Genomic DNA, 13,691 nt, shown 5'->3' on the forward strand with positions numbered 1-13,691 from the left:
AATCATGAAGGCTTATTCCCCAATGACTTTTCAGAATGAGCTGTTTACCTAAATTGCTAAATGAGTAACCTATTTTTGTGTATTCAAAATAACAGGATGATGATTTCAGAGGATCTCTTCTGTGCCTTTTTGCCCCTTTGATAATATGAAGAAGAATATCTCCTGGGTTTTGTGCGATAGAGGAGGCCAAGCCCCAGTGTGATTGGTCTTCCTTGTATAGACAGGATAAATGCTACAGATGGCATTTTCTTGGGAACATGCTGTTCATGAAGGGGGTAGAGAATGAGTCATAAATTAATTGGGTTTCATACTTAGTATTTCCAACATCAGTGTCGAGTTATTACACCAGATTGTTTTTTCCATATGAAAGATACACTTCTATAAAATCCACAAAGTAGAAGAAAAAAGAAACCCATGACATTCATTGCCAGTATTGATGCCAGTTTGGAGTTGCAGAAGGAGCCAAATTCAGTTTAGATCTGAACGTGTACGCATCTCGCTGCAGAGACCATATCTTCTAGATGTTCATTAACCTGGATGCTGATTCTGCCATGTAGGTATGCTCTCCCACCAAGTTTCACAAGAGAGCATGGAGCTGAGACCTGTGCTGCAAAGCAAAGAGAAAATTTTCATCCCCATCTGTGAGATTACCGTCGCCATCTCGGCTACATTGAACTGTGTTTGTGCAGCACATCATAATTCTAGCCTCGAGCCCAGCTGATCTGCCTTAATACATTTTCAAATGTTGTAAATTTAAGATTACATAATTCCTCTTAGTGTTAAATTTTAGGTGGCAAACAGTTTTATGTTTGTGATACGCAGGCCAACTCTGGTAGCTCTATTTCTGTAGTGATCTGAAACATAATTATCCATAATGAGCTCACCCTGTAAAAACATAAAAAACTGCAACAGAGCTGGTAAAAGGGGTTCGCATTTATGAGTTCTGTCTTGAGAACATCACTGGAGTAAACCTAGAGATTAGTAAAAACACTAAGATGGTCTTTTTCAGTGTTTGCTGTCAGTGGGGCCGGAAGGCCTTTGCCCCCTTCTCGTATCCCAGGTCCATCTTTCATACTTCAGCTTTCCTCACCCTCTTCATAGAGCCCACCTTATCTCAGGTGCTTCCTGGTGTGCTTCCCAGGCATCCTCTGGGCATGATTCTTTGTAGCAGGGTTGCTGTCAGAAAGCATTTGAAAAATAGGTCCTGAGCATCTGAAAAAACGTTTTTGGTCATCCACCACTTCATTGTAAATTGTCTACCACCGTCCTGTCTTATTCTATAGTAGCCTCAGATGAAGAGACTGTGGTGTATCCCCGTACAGCACAAAAACCTTCTGTATGAATGTGGATGAAGAAATGATTGCCAGCCCAAGCTGCCCCTCACCGTGAGAGAGCAGGACTCATACATTAATGCTGTAAATCTCCTGTTGCTGTAGCTGGGAGACAGAAATCTTTGAAACAGACATCTCACTTTTATTATCATGCCATATTCAGATAGGCACTCTGCAGCATGTGTGTGTGTGTGGTTTTTTTTTTTTAATTAACTGGCAAATGCATTGAAACAGAATCTCATGTGGAGGAAAGTGCTTGCCCCACACGGACAGAAGCATCACAGAGATGGTGTTAAAAATACTCTTCTACGAGAAAGAGCTGATCACAGTGTCTAAATAAATGAGGTAATTTTATGTATTCAAGTGAGACAGGTGGAAAATTCAGCTCACTCTTTGGATACCATCCAACCTATAAAGACATTTCAACTGTAAGTGAATACAGGCGCTCACCAGCCTTCACTCTTAAGTTAGTGAGACACTTTTAACACTAGGATACAAATGATATTGGGTGATAGAGAAGGTCCATGTCAATGAAAAAGTGATGCTGCCTCTTGAAAAAAAGTGAAGTTGAATAGTTAAATTAATTTTATCAGTAAGTGGCTACAAATTGAAACAGTGGAGTATGTACTACAGTTCAAAGGTAAGGGCTAAATAAGAACAGGAAAACATATTAAAAGAAAAACCAATAGAGTAAAATGCTGGCAGATGTTACAAAGATTGATTAAAGATTAAAAGCTCAGCACAAAAATCTTTAAAAAGACCCTAAAAATCCAGCAGGCTTAAGTAACATGTTAAAGCCAATTCATAGAAGTAAGAAGATATCTTTTAAACAATAGACATTGTAGCCAAATGGGGGAATAGAAAAAAGAGGACAATTTCTGGCAGACTAAATGTCAAACCATAAGAAGTCAAGCCAGAAAAAGATATTGAGGAACAGCGTGCCTGAGGCATAAAAAAAATAATAAAACATTTTTCAGAGGAAGCCTGCCAGGGAATCTCTAGTGCCTGTAGAGGACCAAGGTGCAAAAGAGCACTTAAAATTGAAGTCAGCACTGCTAAAGGAAAGAGCAAAAAGTTCTTGTGCTGGTGTTAACCGCTGAGGCTATATAAATATCAGGAGAATGGCAAGTGACAAAAAGGGCAAACTTTTTAAAAATGGCTTCAGAAACTGTAAAAAATTGAGTCTCACTTTTGCACAAGCTGGCTGAATCTGTGAGAACTGAGCATGCCCTGGTACATACAATAGAATGGGAAGAGACAGCACAGCTTCTGCAGAGGATCGTCCTACATTAGTGCTCTATTGGAGGCCTCAGAGGGGCAGCAAGCGTGAGGATAAGGTTGGTCTCTTCAGCACAATAACATACCAGAGTGTTCAAAAAACCTGGAAAAATGTAGTTCTTCAGAGACTGCTAAAAGAAAGCAAGCTTTTGTGAGATGAGGGAAGGCTCACTTGTGGATTAGTATCTCTCTAAAAGGTGTAAATAAAAGGTGGAAACAGATGGTCACATTTTGCAATGAAGGGGATGTTACCAGTAGACTCCCATGCAGGTCTCTGCTGCGGAGATACCCGTACATCTCCAGGCACAGGCTGGAAGATCTTGTGAGGGAGTGAAACTCTGTTCAGCAGGTGAAACTTGGTGTGAAAAATTGTAAAAGAATTTGCCTGGAAAAAAATGTTCCTGTCCAAACACACAATGGCAGGTTCTAACTGAGCTGTTACTGCCCAGAGAAGCTGCTGCACATCCTTCCCTGAAGCATTGGCTTAGCCAAGGAAGAGCACTATAATTTATTAGAGAGGGAGTAGAAAACAAAACATAAACCATCTTTACAGACCTGCTGAATCCCCATCTTCAATACTATACACTTTTGGTCCTAGATGTTTATAGATAAAACGATGAGAGATGCAGGAAAAAAGCAACAGGAATGAACATTAAGCGTAACAGCTTCTCTACCACAGCGACTATTGAATTTGGCAGTGATGGCTGAGGAAGCGGTTCTAACAGCCTGAAGACCCATGAATGGTGTAGATAAGGTAGCTGGGAAGCAGTTATCTACTGTTTCACGTATCACTAAAAGTACCTGCTTGCCCTGACTTTCGCTTGTGCCACTGATCATTGTTAGAGGCAGAAATACAGGTTGGATGGGACTTTGCTCTCCTGCCTGTGCAGAGCAGCCCTCCTTAGGCAGTACCAAGTCTAGAAAGGAAGAGCAGCCAGTCCACCAGTGCAGCAGGAAAGGGAGTTTGCTGGCATCTAAAACCAAAGGTAGCATTGGGCAAGAGAGGTTTTCCAGTTCTAACAGCATCTGCAGGATGCTAGGCCCACGGTAGGGACTGAAGGGACCATGCCTATGCCTCCCAGTCCTTCCCTGCTGCACCCCAAGGGAGCAGGCCCCTATGTGCTGTCCTGGGACAACCCTTCCAGCCCTTGTTCTTTAAAGAAGCCTTTACTGGAATGACTTTCTAGGCTACTCTCTTCTGTATACTTATTTGTCTTGTCAGGGGGTATGTCTACATTTGCAGACTAGGGAGGGCAGGGAGTTTGTTTATAAATCTTTTGCCTCCCAAGCAGGCATGGGATGGTTCTCCCTAATAGAGTTGCCCTTTGTCCAGCCTCTTTCCTTCAGTCTCAAGAGAGTTTTATGTGAAACAGAACTGCTCTGTCCCTTGTCTTTGTTTTCTCTTCTTTTTTTTTCTGTTGTCATTAGCATTACCACAGCTGGTTAGGTTTCAAATACGGCCATCCTGCAGCAGTGATACCCTGCCAACAACATGCTTATGCACAACCAGTGCTGTCAAAAATGTCTCAGTATTTCTGAGAAATACTCTACCTGAGGGAGCTTTAAATGATGCCTGGGAGGGTCAACACTGGTGATTCTGATCTTCTCTTCTTGCAATAGCCATTGGCTCCCTCTGCAAACCATCAAGATCAATCACAGTAGATCCACACTGGGCCCTCTCCTCTGTAGCTCATACTTTTTCTCTTAGAGGAAAGTGACTGTGCAGCATGAAAGAAGATTGGAAAGGGAAATGGGAGATCAGGTGGGAAATGGTCCCTGGGAAGAGCTGACTTTCCTTCCCTCTCCCTGAGACCTTCCAGTCTGGACCAGGTACTGCAGAGTACCATCTGGCACAGATCGGTTGGACTAGATGATTTTCAAGGTCCTTTCCAACCTAGTTGATTCTTTGATTCTGTGTTCTGCCACTGACTGCGTTGCCCACAGGCACTGGCCTTTTTCAAAAATCACATAGTGGTGTTAGCTAAGGGCATCCACAGCCAGTGCTGATCTCTCCTGTGGATCTGTTATTTACTTAGGAGGCCACAGAGAGCTTGTTTCCTCCAGTTTTCTTGCTTACCCCTCATGGCTGCGTATATCCCCCTTGGATAGTCCCTGGCACCAGTGCTCCAACTGCTTAGACATGAAGAGAGACCCTGGCTCCTTACTGTCAGCTTGTGGCTCATCAAAGTGACTTTGATTATGTGGATCCAGTGTTTTTGACCATAGCCCCTGTTCCTGTACTCATATAGACCAGCAGCCTGGCTCGCTGTTTGAGAGCTGCTAGGAAACCTGTGTCAGGGTCTGAGGACAGCAGAGCACACAGAGGTGAGACCATCGCAACTGGGTTGTTTGGAAATAGTTCCAAGCGGAAATTTACTTTTAAAAAGAAAAGTTATTTGAGTCACAATATAACTTTCTCCCTTGCCTCAAATAATCCTGTCTAAAGAGCAAATCTGTAAATGTTTTAGGAACCCTGCTGCGTTGTTGCAGTGAGTGTATTTTTAGTCTGTGTATCTGTTACAGTAACACTGCTTCATTTATATACTTATTTGGTAGTGTATACCAACCCTTCAGATGGAAACATTGTCCAGATGTGCTGGGTAGGACAGTCAGGGCTGCTCAGCAGAGATGAGATGGAAGATTGCAGAAGTGACAGTGCAGAGAAAGCCCCCTGAATTATGTCTGGGGACAGCTGCGGTCCTTCAACAGGCCAGCCCCAGAGCTGCATGCAGCTGGTGCCCTCATCTTCTGAAGCTTGTGCTTTCTGAACTCCATGCTGCCCTAAACATAAGCTCTGTTTTGGGCCAAGGCAGTTGCAATATAAATTATTTGAGTAATTTGGTGCTAAATCATTCTTCAAACCAAACTTTATTATCATTTTGTGCTAGCTTGGCGCAGCTAGCACAAAGCAACCAGGTACTGGAACACATCTGGTGGCTCTTTGAAAGCTGCCTTGGTTCCTTTTCGTGTGATAGATGAGGCTGCAGAAGGGGATCCAGGTGTAAATTACCACTGCCACTGACTGTCTTTGGAATCTGGTGTGGCAAAGCAAACTTTCTCATTAGAAGGAAGTGTAGAAGGTATAAAGGGCATGAGTAGCTGTCAGCAAATATGGTTTTAGAGGATTTGGTGGTTTTGTAGCACCATATGCAGAGATAATACCCTGGCACCTACTTTGACCTCAGCTAAACTAGTTCCATGGATAGCAAATTCACTCTACACTATTGTCCATGAGGAGAGGTTGATTTTCTAGCCTTACTGACAAAGACAGGTAGTTAAAGCTGGAGCAAGTGATTTCCCTTCCTGTATCTTACCAGAAGAAGCAAGGACATGTAGTCCAGATTTATGTTGATTGACACTAGCCTAACTGTGTATTCAGTGAGCACAGGGGAAGTAGGGCCAGGTAGGTTCTGACCACTTCTACGGATCACCTGCTAAGAAACCAAACAGTAGGTATGTTTGTTATCTACTGCAAAGGCAATTGGGGCCTTAGAGAAGAGTCTGAGGATTGGGGACCCAAGCCCTGAATTATACAGTATTATACAGTATTGGCCTCACAGAATATTTTTTGGGTAGTTCACTGTGGGACTGCCCAGAGTAAGGTAAAATTCATAGTTGATTTGGTAGAACAAGGCTCTACCAATTTACCTAAGGCCTGAGCGCACCTTCAGAAGGCTGCAAAACTCTTCCATGGTGTTTGGTTACAGCCTTGAAACACTTCAGCAAGGTCAGATGGCATTTCAGGGGAGCTCTGTTTCAGCCTCTCTGCAAACTGTGCAGTTTTCAAGACAAACCTTTTACTGCAGCAAAGCTTTTTGGAGAGGATGTGTGTAAGTGGTAAGGGATAAATGACCAGAATAACATGTTCCTGTCCTATCTATGACTGCGTCCATAGGGCCAAACAGCCACTGACATGTGTAGTTTAAGTCTAGAGAGACAATTGATGTCACCATTTGTTCTGCTTTACTGCAGAACAGACACCAAAATTTGCCTGCCTCTCAAGCTCTCCGCCTGTCTTCTGCCTTGCTCTAAGACAGCATCTTTTACAGAAGTAGATGCCTGATCTCAGTGATGGACATATGAACATTCAGCTGATTGATATATGCCATTACGACTAAGGGGAGAAGGAGGGCTTTGGGTTTATGGTCTTTCTAATAAGCCAGTTTTGAAAATACAGTGCTTCAAATATGAAGACAGTCTTCCATCATCTTCGGTAATTTGTAACAGTAGTTATTGCCTTCAGCCTTATTTGCTAAACATTTTTGGTCTGGACTGCAGACTTAGCTTTCATCAGTTGGATCTTGCAATATGTTTGTTTCTAAGAGGAGCTCCCATAAACCCTAGAGAGCAGCACTGGGGAATTAGATTTCTGTTCGCTAGACCAAGCTCATGCTGAGAGTTTGGTACAGCCTGTCAGAGCCAGTTGAGCCTCTTTGAGAAGGTGCAGTCAGAGAACAGCAATTCTTGGCACAATTACCTTTGCTGTTAATTTGAAATAGTCTATCATCTAAAGCACAGCTTTTAAACCTGTTAACAAATAATTAACTGTAACACAGCCTTTTGGCCTGGGAAGGCTTCTTAAGCCTGAGGCTGTACTGTGTGAGAGGCTGTATGTTCTGAACTTCAAAGAGGAGCAATAAATCTATTTATAAATCCAGATACCTTTACAGGAGATCTGTTCCTGTTTTTTCACTTATGTAATCCCACAAAACATCACTCATAGGCAATTCAACACAATAAACTTTAGAAATAATTTGGTGCTGGTGTTGCTCTGGGCCATTAAGCAGCCTGGTGTAATGCACATTGGCCATGCTGACCTTCTAGCCAACAAACAAGCAGTGCCAGTGGATAGCAACTTCTGGCTGTCAGTCCTTCCTTCACAGATAGCCCTGCCTGCATTTGCCTCCCTGTGAGATGTGAAGGGTTCGTGCTGGGGCAGTGCAGTACACAGTGACCTGAGTGTTGAGAGAAAGTACTGGTTATGTACACTGACCCCTCCAGAGATCAGTCACACTCAACTGGTGAGCTCAGCGCTCATTGAGGCCTCTGGAAAACCCACCTTCTGCTCCTCTGGTGTCTCCCAGATGTTGGTACTGCTGGATGGCCCCATGGAAGGGGAAGGAAAGAAAGCCTGATGGGGGAATCGCCAAGCCAAATTGTTGGCCCCTTCTGTGGATGAGGTCAGACAACAGAGTCCCATGGAGAACCCACAACTCTATTCCAGATATTGCCCACTTGCTGACAGGGGATTGGGAATAGCACAGATGAACATACCCAGCTGCATGGACATTGAATTTAAACTGACCATCAAAGAAACATGACACAGTTTTCACTGCAGTCTGAACTGTGGGCGCTGCAGGTGTGCATCCCTTACCCTGTGGCAAATGTCAGCTCAAATCTCACTGAAAGGGCTTTGCTCAAGTTGCACTGCCTTGTCTTTGTCACGAGCAAAGAGCAGACAGTCATCGCAGCTCAGTTGATGTATGTTGGCTTCTTTGTGGACCTGGGCTCTGTAATGACTGGTTGGGGTCTACCCTAAGGGACTCCAGCACCTGCAGCTCACAGAAAGGCAGGGCCAGAGGGACCATGAGTGACTGCAAGTGCCTGTGCAAGATGAGGGTCAGGTACCCCAGGTCTTGTCTGACAAGCTGTCATCTGGCCTTTCCTTAAAATCTACCAGTCACAGAGATCCTCTGGTCTCTCAAGGTAGCTTCATCCAGGGCTTGTATGCCATTATCATTAGAAATTTGGTCAAAGATCGATCTGTTTATCTTGAAAACCAGCTGATCATTTCTGATCCTGTCATGCTGTTGGCTTATCCACAGTGATCCTCTGCAGTCTTCAAGCTTTTTCTGCAGTGCTTCTGCCCAGCCCCATTTTGTACTCATGTTTTCCAGTTCTCCTGAGTGTTGTACTTCACTCTGGCCTTGGTTGAAGTGCATCGTGGAGATTTTGGACAGCTTCTCTCCTTTATCAAAACTTCAGTCTAATCCACTACTCCAAGGTGGTTGAAATCTCTCCAGTTTAGCATCTTCCAGAAATCTTACAAGTATGCTCTCTATTCCTCATCCAGATCATGAAACAGTTTAATGGTATTGAGCTCAGGCCGGAGCCATGTGGAATCATTTTTGCAATGCCTGCCCCTTTGACAGTGAGCTGGTCTTTCCAAACATCAGATTGCGTCGGCTGCACTCAGGTCACGTTTGCCTGTTGTTTTGCTGAGAGCATCACGTGGGCTTATGAAGAGCTTCAGCCCCTCCACCCTCGGGGCTGGGTTGGTCTGGGCAGGGCTCTGCGATGCTGCCCAGGCATCCCCAGGGCTGGCACAGCTTTCACACTGCTCCTTTCAGTGCAGCTGGTTCAGGTGCCCAGCAGCATCACCAGGCAGTAACTGCTGTCTTTGTGGAAAATCCCACCTCCTCTTCTAAGTCAGTTTGGTGCTCATGGTAATGAGAAGTGCTGCTAGAAGTGTCTGTAGTGGGAACTGAGACGCTGCTGCTACTGTCCTCATCCCTGTGAGATGAGACCCTTTGCAGAGGCTCCCTGCAGCAGTACTTCATTGACAATACCTTCAACCCAAGAGGCAAGAAAATCAAATACCTGTCTTTGAACCTGAGTGTCACTCCTGGGCTAATGCGCAGATACGAGGCAGGACTCAGGCACTCTGCGAATGTCTGAGTTGGGTGTGTGAGTCCCCTTCATGCCTGCTGGCTGGAGAGGCTCATTGTGAGCGTGATTCTGCCCAGCTGTCTCTGCTGTGGTGGCCTCAGAAGACACAGCACCCCTTGCACAGGGTAGCAGAGCTGTGGCTTACTTAATTTAGTCACGGGGGGAGCCTGTGTCAGTGCTGGGAGAAGCGGGATCCCGGCTGGCTGAGATGGGCTGATCTGGTTCCCATGCTCCCCACTGCCACCCACAGAGCACTTGGGCTGCTCTCTGTGATTGCTGTTCCCCGCCGTGTTGTGCAATGCCAGGGAACCTAATGATAGCCCGCTGTGCTGGCTGCTGTGGGCAGACACGGGGAAGTCTTGCTGCCTTACCAAGAGGTTTTCCTGGCCCTGGCAGCCGTCCCAGCCCACCTCACCCATTTGTGGCTTTGGAGCACATTTTCTCACATAGCTGGGATCCTGTTGAGCTGTCCTCTTTGCAGTGTGAGAGCTGAGGAGTTGTGTTTTCATCTTGCTGTGTCACAGGGAGCCAATCTGCTCTTGCTTGCTCTCTCCCTTACCCACCCCAGCTTCTCCTTGTGCCCAGCTGCCCCCTGCAACCCCCTGTCCCAAGGAGCACCAGCCCAGCCTCCTCCACCGTCTGGTCCCGAACCTGTTGTGTGAGAACCAGGAGCACATCCAAAGGGTGAGAGAAGGGGTAACCTGGAGGGACAGCCTCAGAAAGGGTCCCAGCTGGGGACACAGCACCCAAAGCTAAGGCAGGGCTTTATCAGCAGCACCACAGCCAGGAGGGACGAGGCGTTTGTCAGGGTGTTTGGGTCAGCAGCACAGAGACATGCACAGCTGCTCCTGGCCTTGGTCGCTCAATGGCACATACAGAGCTTTTCCATTTCATTTCTGCAGGTGGGAGCTTTGATTTCCCTTGCAGGCTCTCAGCCCCCTTCGCAAGAGTTTGCTCCTGCTTTTCATTACTATACCAGACATACTTGATCTAATGGCTTCTACAGGTGGCGTGGGGTACAGGAGGGTCTGGCCATGGTTGTCAGCTGTCATCCAGAGTCGGAGTTAATCCAGGAAAGCAGTAAAAGTTAGTAATGTATATTGCATTCCTCCAATCCATACGCTTTCCATTAGGTGATCTTCCATCCTCCTTAGCACAGAAAGAAGACTCCGCCGATGGCAGTCGGCGTTTCTGACTCTGAAATGCAAGGATTGGTTGTGCCTGGAAATCCGATCTCTGCTCTCGCATTCCTGGACACACTGTCTATGCAGGGAATAGTCTCCCACCTTTAAATCCAGGCAGCAGATGCTGGACATGTGCACGGCCTCTGCCTGCAAGCCCAGGAGCTTCTGTGACAACAGACGTGCCCTGCTTGGGGCCACGCCAGGGTGGTGCAGCCTGGCATGGCCTTGCATTGGGGTCCCATGTGCTGGCCTGGGTCTCCCCATGTCTGGAGGCCTTGTCCAGTGTCACACCACGACGTCAAGCAAGTACAACAGCCAGGTCAGCACAGTAATGAGGTGCAGTTGATTCTTTTGAGAGACAGCATTTTGACTTCTTTTTTATTAATAAACTGGTGAAGAAATTCCTCTAGATCCTCAGTGTCAAGAGGCTTACAGTATTCTTAAACCAATAAAAAGAAAGTGAAACATTCAGCTTGCTTCAATAAGCCCTCTCTTCAATCATGCTTTAGTGGCTCAAGAACAACAGTCTGGTAATAACTGTTATACAATGCAAATTCCATCGGTAATTATGTGCAGATGAAGAAGGGGAAACGAAAAGACTTATATTAATTTCTAGGTGTGACCTGGGCCCTTTGAGGTGTCACGAGCAGGCTGGGACTGCACTGTGTGAGATGGAGCTCCAGACCAAAAAAAGTCCAGGAAGCTCTGCTTTTAGTGCTGTTGGGTCACTAGCTTGCAGGGCTAGTTCCTTCTTTTTTTCTTAACTTTTGCAGAGAATGTGATCAATGGACAGGACTACGAGGTGATGATGCAGATCGACTGCGAAGTGATGGACACCAGGATCCTGCACATCAAAAGTTCCTCTGTTCCTCCATACCTCCGAGAGCAGCGCAGGAATCACACTGACACCTTCTACAGCGCGTCTCCCTCTGTCCCGGAGACACCTCATGCCCTGCGGGCTATTGTCAAATCTCTGCAGTAGCTCCTGCAGCACAGGGGCACGGCCCATGTGCCTGGCATGCAGCAGGTCTGCTGCCAGACTGTGCCTCTTTGCTGGCAGGGCCCTAGGGCTCCAGGAATGTTGGCACAGCCGGGCAGCCCCAGCTTAGCCCATTCCTGTGCCTGACCCTGCCCAACGGCCGTGCTCTGCCAGGGGTTATACAGCTGGGGGGCCATGCCCTGTGCGATGCCTGGTGCCAGGGGTGTCGGTGAGGCGCGCTGCCGCAGTCCTGGGGTCCACAGCAACAGCTGGTGCCCAGGGGCCACATGGGCCGTCCTTGCTACTTATGCACTGTTCAAAATTGTGGGTTGTTTTTTTGGGTTGCTCGGGTTTGTTTTGTTTTGTTTTCGTCCCTGTCAAACCTGAGGTGGGGTGCCAAGTGGGGTCCTGCCCAGAGACACCATTGCTTGAGAGCAGGCTTCCCTCCCTGCAGCGTGCGGGGAGGCAGCCTTGGGGAGCGGTGTCCAGCTCCCAGCTGTGGGTGCAGGGGGAGCTGCAGTCCTGCACACCATGCCGGGCCTGCCACACCAGCCCTGGCCCTGTGCCCCAGGAGCAGGAGTATCCCTCCTCTGCCAGAGTGGCTGTGCTGGGCCTGGCTCCTTGTCACACCCATGCACACCCACACGCCAGCCCCCAGTCTCTGCCCCTGCAGTCACCTTGCCAGGCAGCAGTGGGCTGTTGCCCAAGGTTGCAGCAGTGCCACAGGGCTGCCCAGCCCCAGCAGGGTGGTGGGAACCCATACAGCTAAAGCACTGCAAACAGAACAAATTGCTCCCACGGGTCACCCTGCCAGGGGAGTCCTGTGGTTGGCCCCCTGGGTGCCCCCCCAGGCAGTGTCAGTACACACACAGTCCCCCATATTAATGTGCATGCACTCACACACTGCTGCTCTCTTCCCAGCCCACATGGCAAAAGGCTGGGGCTTGGGCCAAGTAGTGTGATTTAGTGCAGCACATGCATTTCTAAAGGTTGTACTGCTGTTTCTGGCCCCCCCCCCCCCCCCCCCCCATTTGTTTTGGGTTTTGTTGGGGTTTTTTTGTGATATTTATAATTTTTTCACAGTTAACAGCCTGTGGAGCAGCACTAGCAGCACTAGCCCTGCCAGGGCAGAAGAGCTGCTTCAGTTCGGTGGGACACAGCCACAGCACCTTCCTCCTGCAACACAAACACATGCACACAGACACTCACCCCCCCCCCCCCCCCCCCCCCCCGCCTTGCCAGCACTGGCAGCCGCCCATCATGCAGCAGGGGAGTGAGCTGTTTGCCCCCTCCCAGCACCGAGATACTAGACATGGCTCTTGCCGCGGGCGCCTGGTGCCATTACAAAGCCCGCTGCAGAGCTCCAGTAACTGCTCCAAAGTTTGTCAGCCAAGCCCTGGGCCAGAGCTGGGCCGAGGGGCTCCAGCGCGTGGTGCACTGCGGTGCTCAGCTGGGATGAGACGCCAGTAGAGCGCTGGCCTTTCGTAATGACTTCAGCATGTTACATTATTTTTTTTTCCCCTTTGCAGTTAGCTCAGAAGATGATGGGCTTTAGTTTGCCAGCCAACTGCCTTTCCTTCATTGTCTGAACCACTGACTGACTGATGTATTTTTTTATTATTATTATTTGTATGTGTGGCTGTTAGGAAATAAAGGTTGATCCTGCAGCAAGACAAACAAACAGCTTGGGAGAGGCCAGGAGGAGTGTGAGGAGCAATACACCCCAGTAAAGTATGTGCCTTGCAACACTATGGAAAAGCTTTGCCCTTTGCCACGTAGTCAGTACGAGCTGCACAGGCCCCCCGTCCCCTCGGCGCTCACGCTGCTGGGAAGCGGCCGGGCTCGGCGAGGGCTTTGGCTGCGCTCCTTGCACCAGTTTGTTTTCCTGGCCCCGGCCCCACCTGACTATGGGCCAGCTCACACAATAGTCAAAAATAAAAACCCTGGCGGTGCCCCAGCCAGCAGTACGCAGCTCCCCTGCAGCCCTGGGCAGGGGTGGCCGGCTGCTCTGGGGGGGGGTGTTTGCTGCTGGGGAGCGGACCCAGCCATAAGTGGCACCTGGCACATCGGAAGGGGCTGCTGTGGGGGGCCAAAGGCTCGGGAAATGCCGCGGTACCACCTCCTCAGCCAGCACCTGTGCGCTCCAGTGGTGGAGAGCACCTCTCTTGCGTAGTTCTGTTCTCTGTGTCCCTAGCACTGAAGGCAATAAAATGGTTATTTTATTTATTATTATTTTGCTTGTTAGTACTG

At 48.0% G+C, this 13,691-nt stretch overlaps 1 protein-coding gene across 4 annotated transcripts in view; it reads left to right on the forward strand.

Annotated features, from left to right (window-relative positions):
* The window catches only part of ATF6 (activating transcription factor 6), an 84,034-nt gene extending 70,361 nt beyond the window's left edge, over positions 1–13,673 (forward strand). For all 4 annotated transcript variants that reach the window (XM_074906784.1, XM_074906785.1, XM_074906786.1 and 1 more), the window contains exon 16: positions 11,236–13,673. In XM_074906784.1, coding sequence (XP_074762885.1) covers positions 11,236–11,444 — 209 coding nt within the window. In that variant the 3' untranslated portion in view covers positions 11,445–13,673. The remainder of the gene's footprint in view (positions 1–11,235) is intronic.
* The last annotated feature ends 18 nt before the right edge of the window (positions 13,674–13,691 follow it).

The sequence above is a fragment of the Athene noctua genome, chromosome 5 (genome assembly GCF_965140245.1).
Source record: "Athene noctua chromosome 5, bAthNoc1.hap1.1, whole genome shotgun sequence".
NCBI lineage: Eukaryota > Metazoa > Chordata > Aves > Strigiformes > Strigidae > Athene > Athene noctua.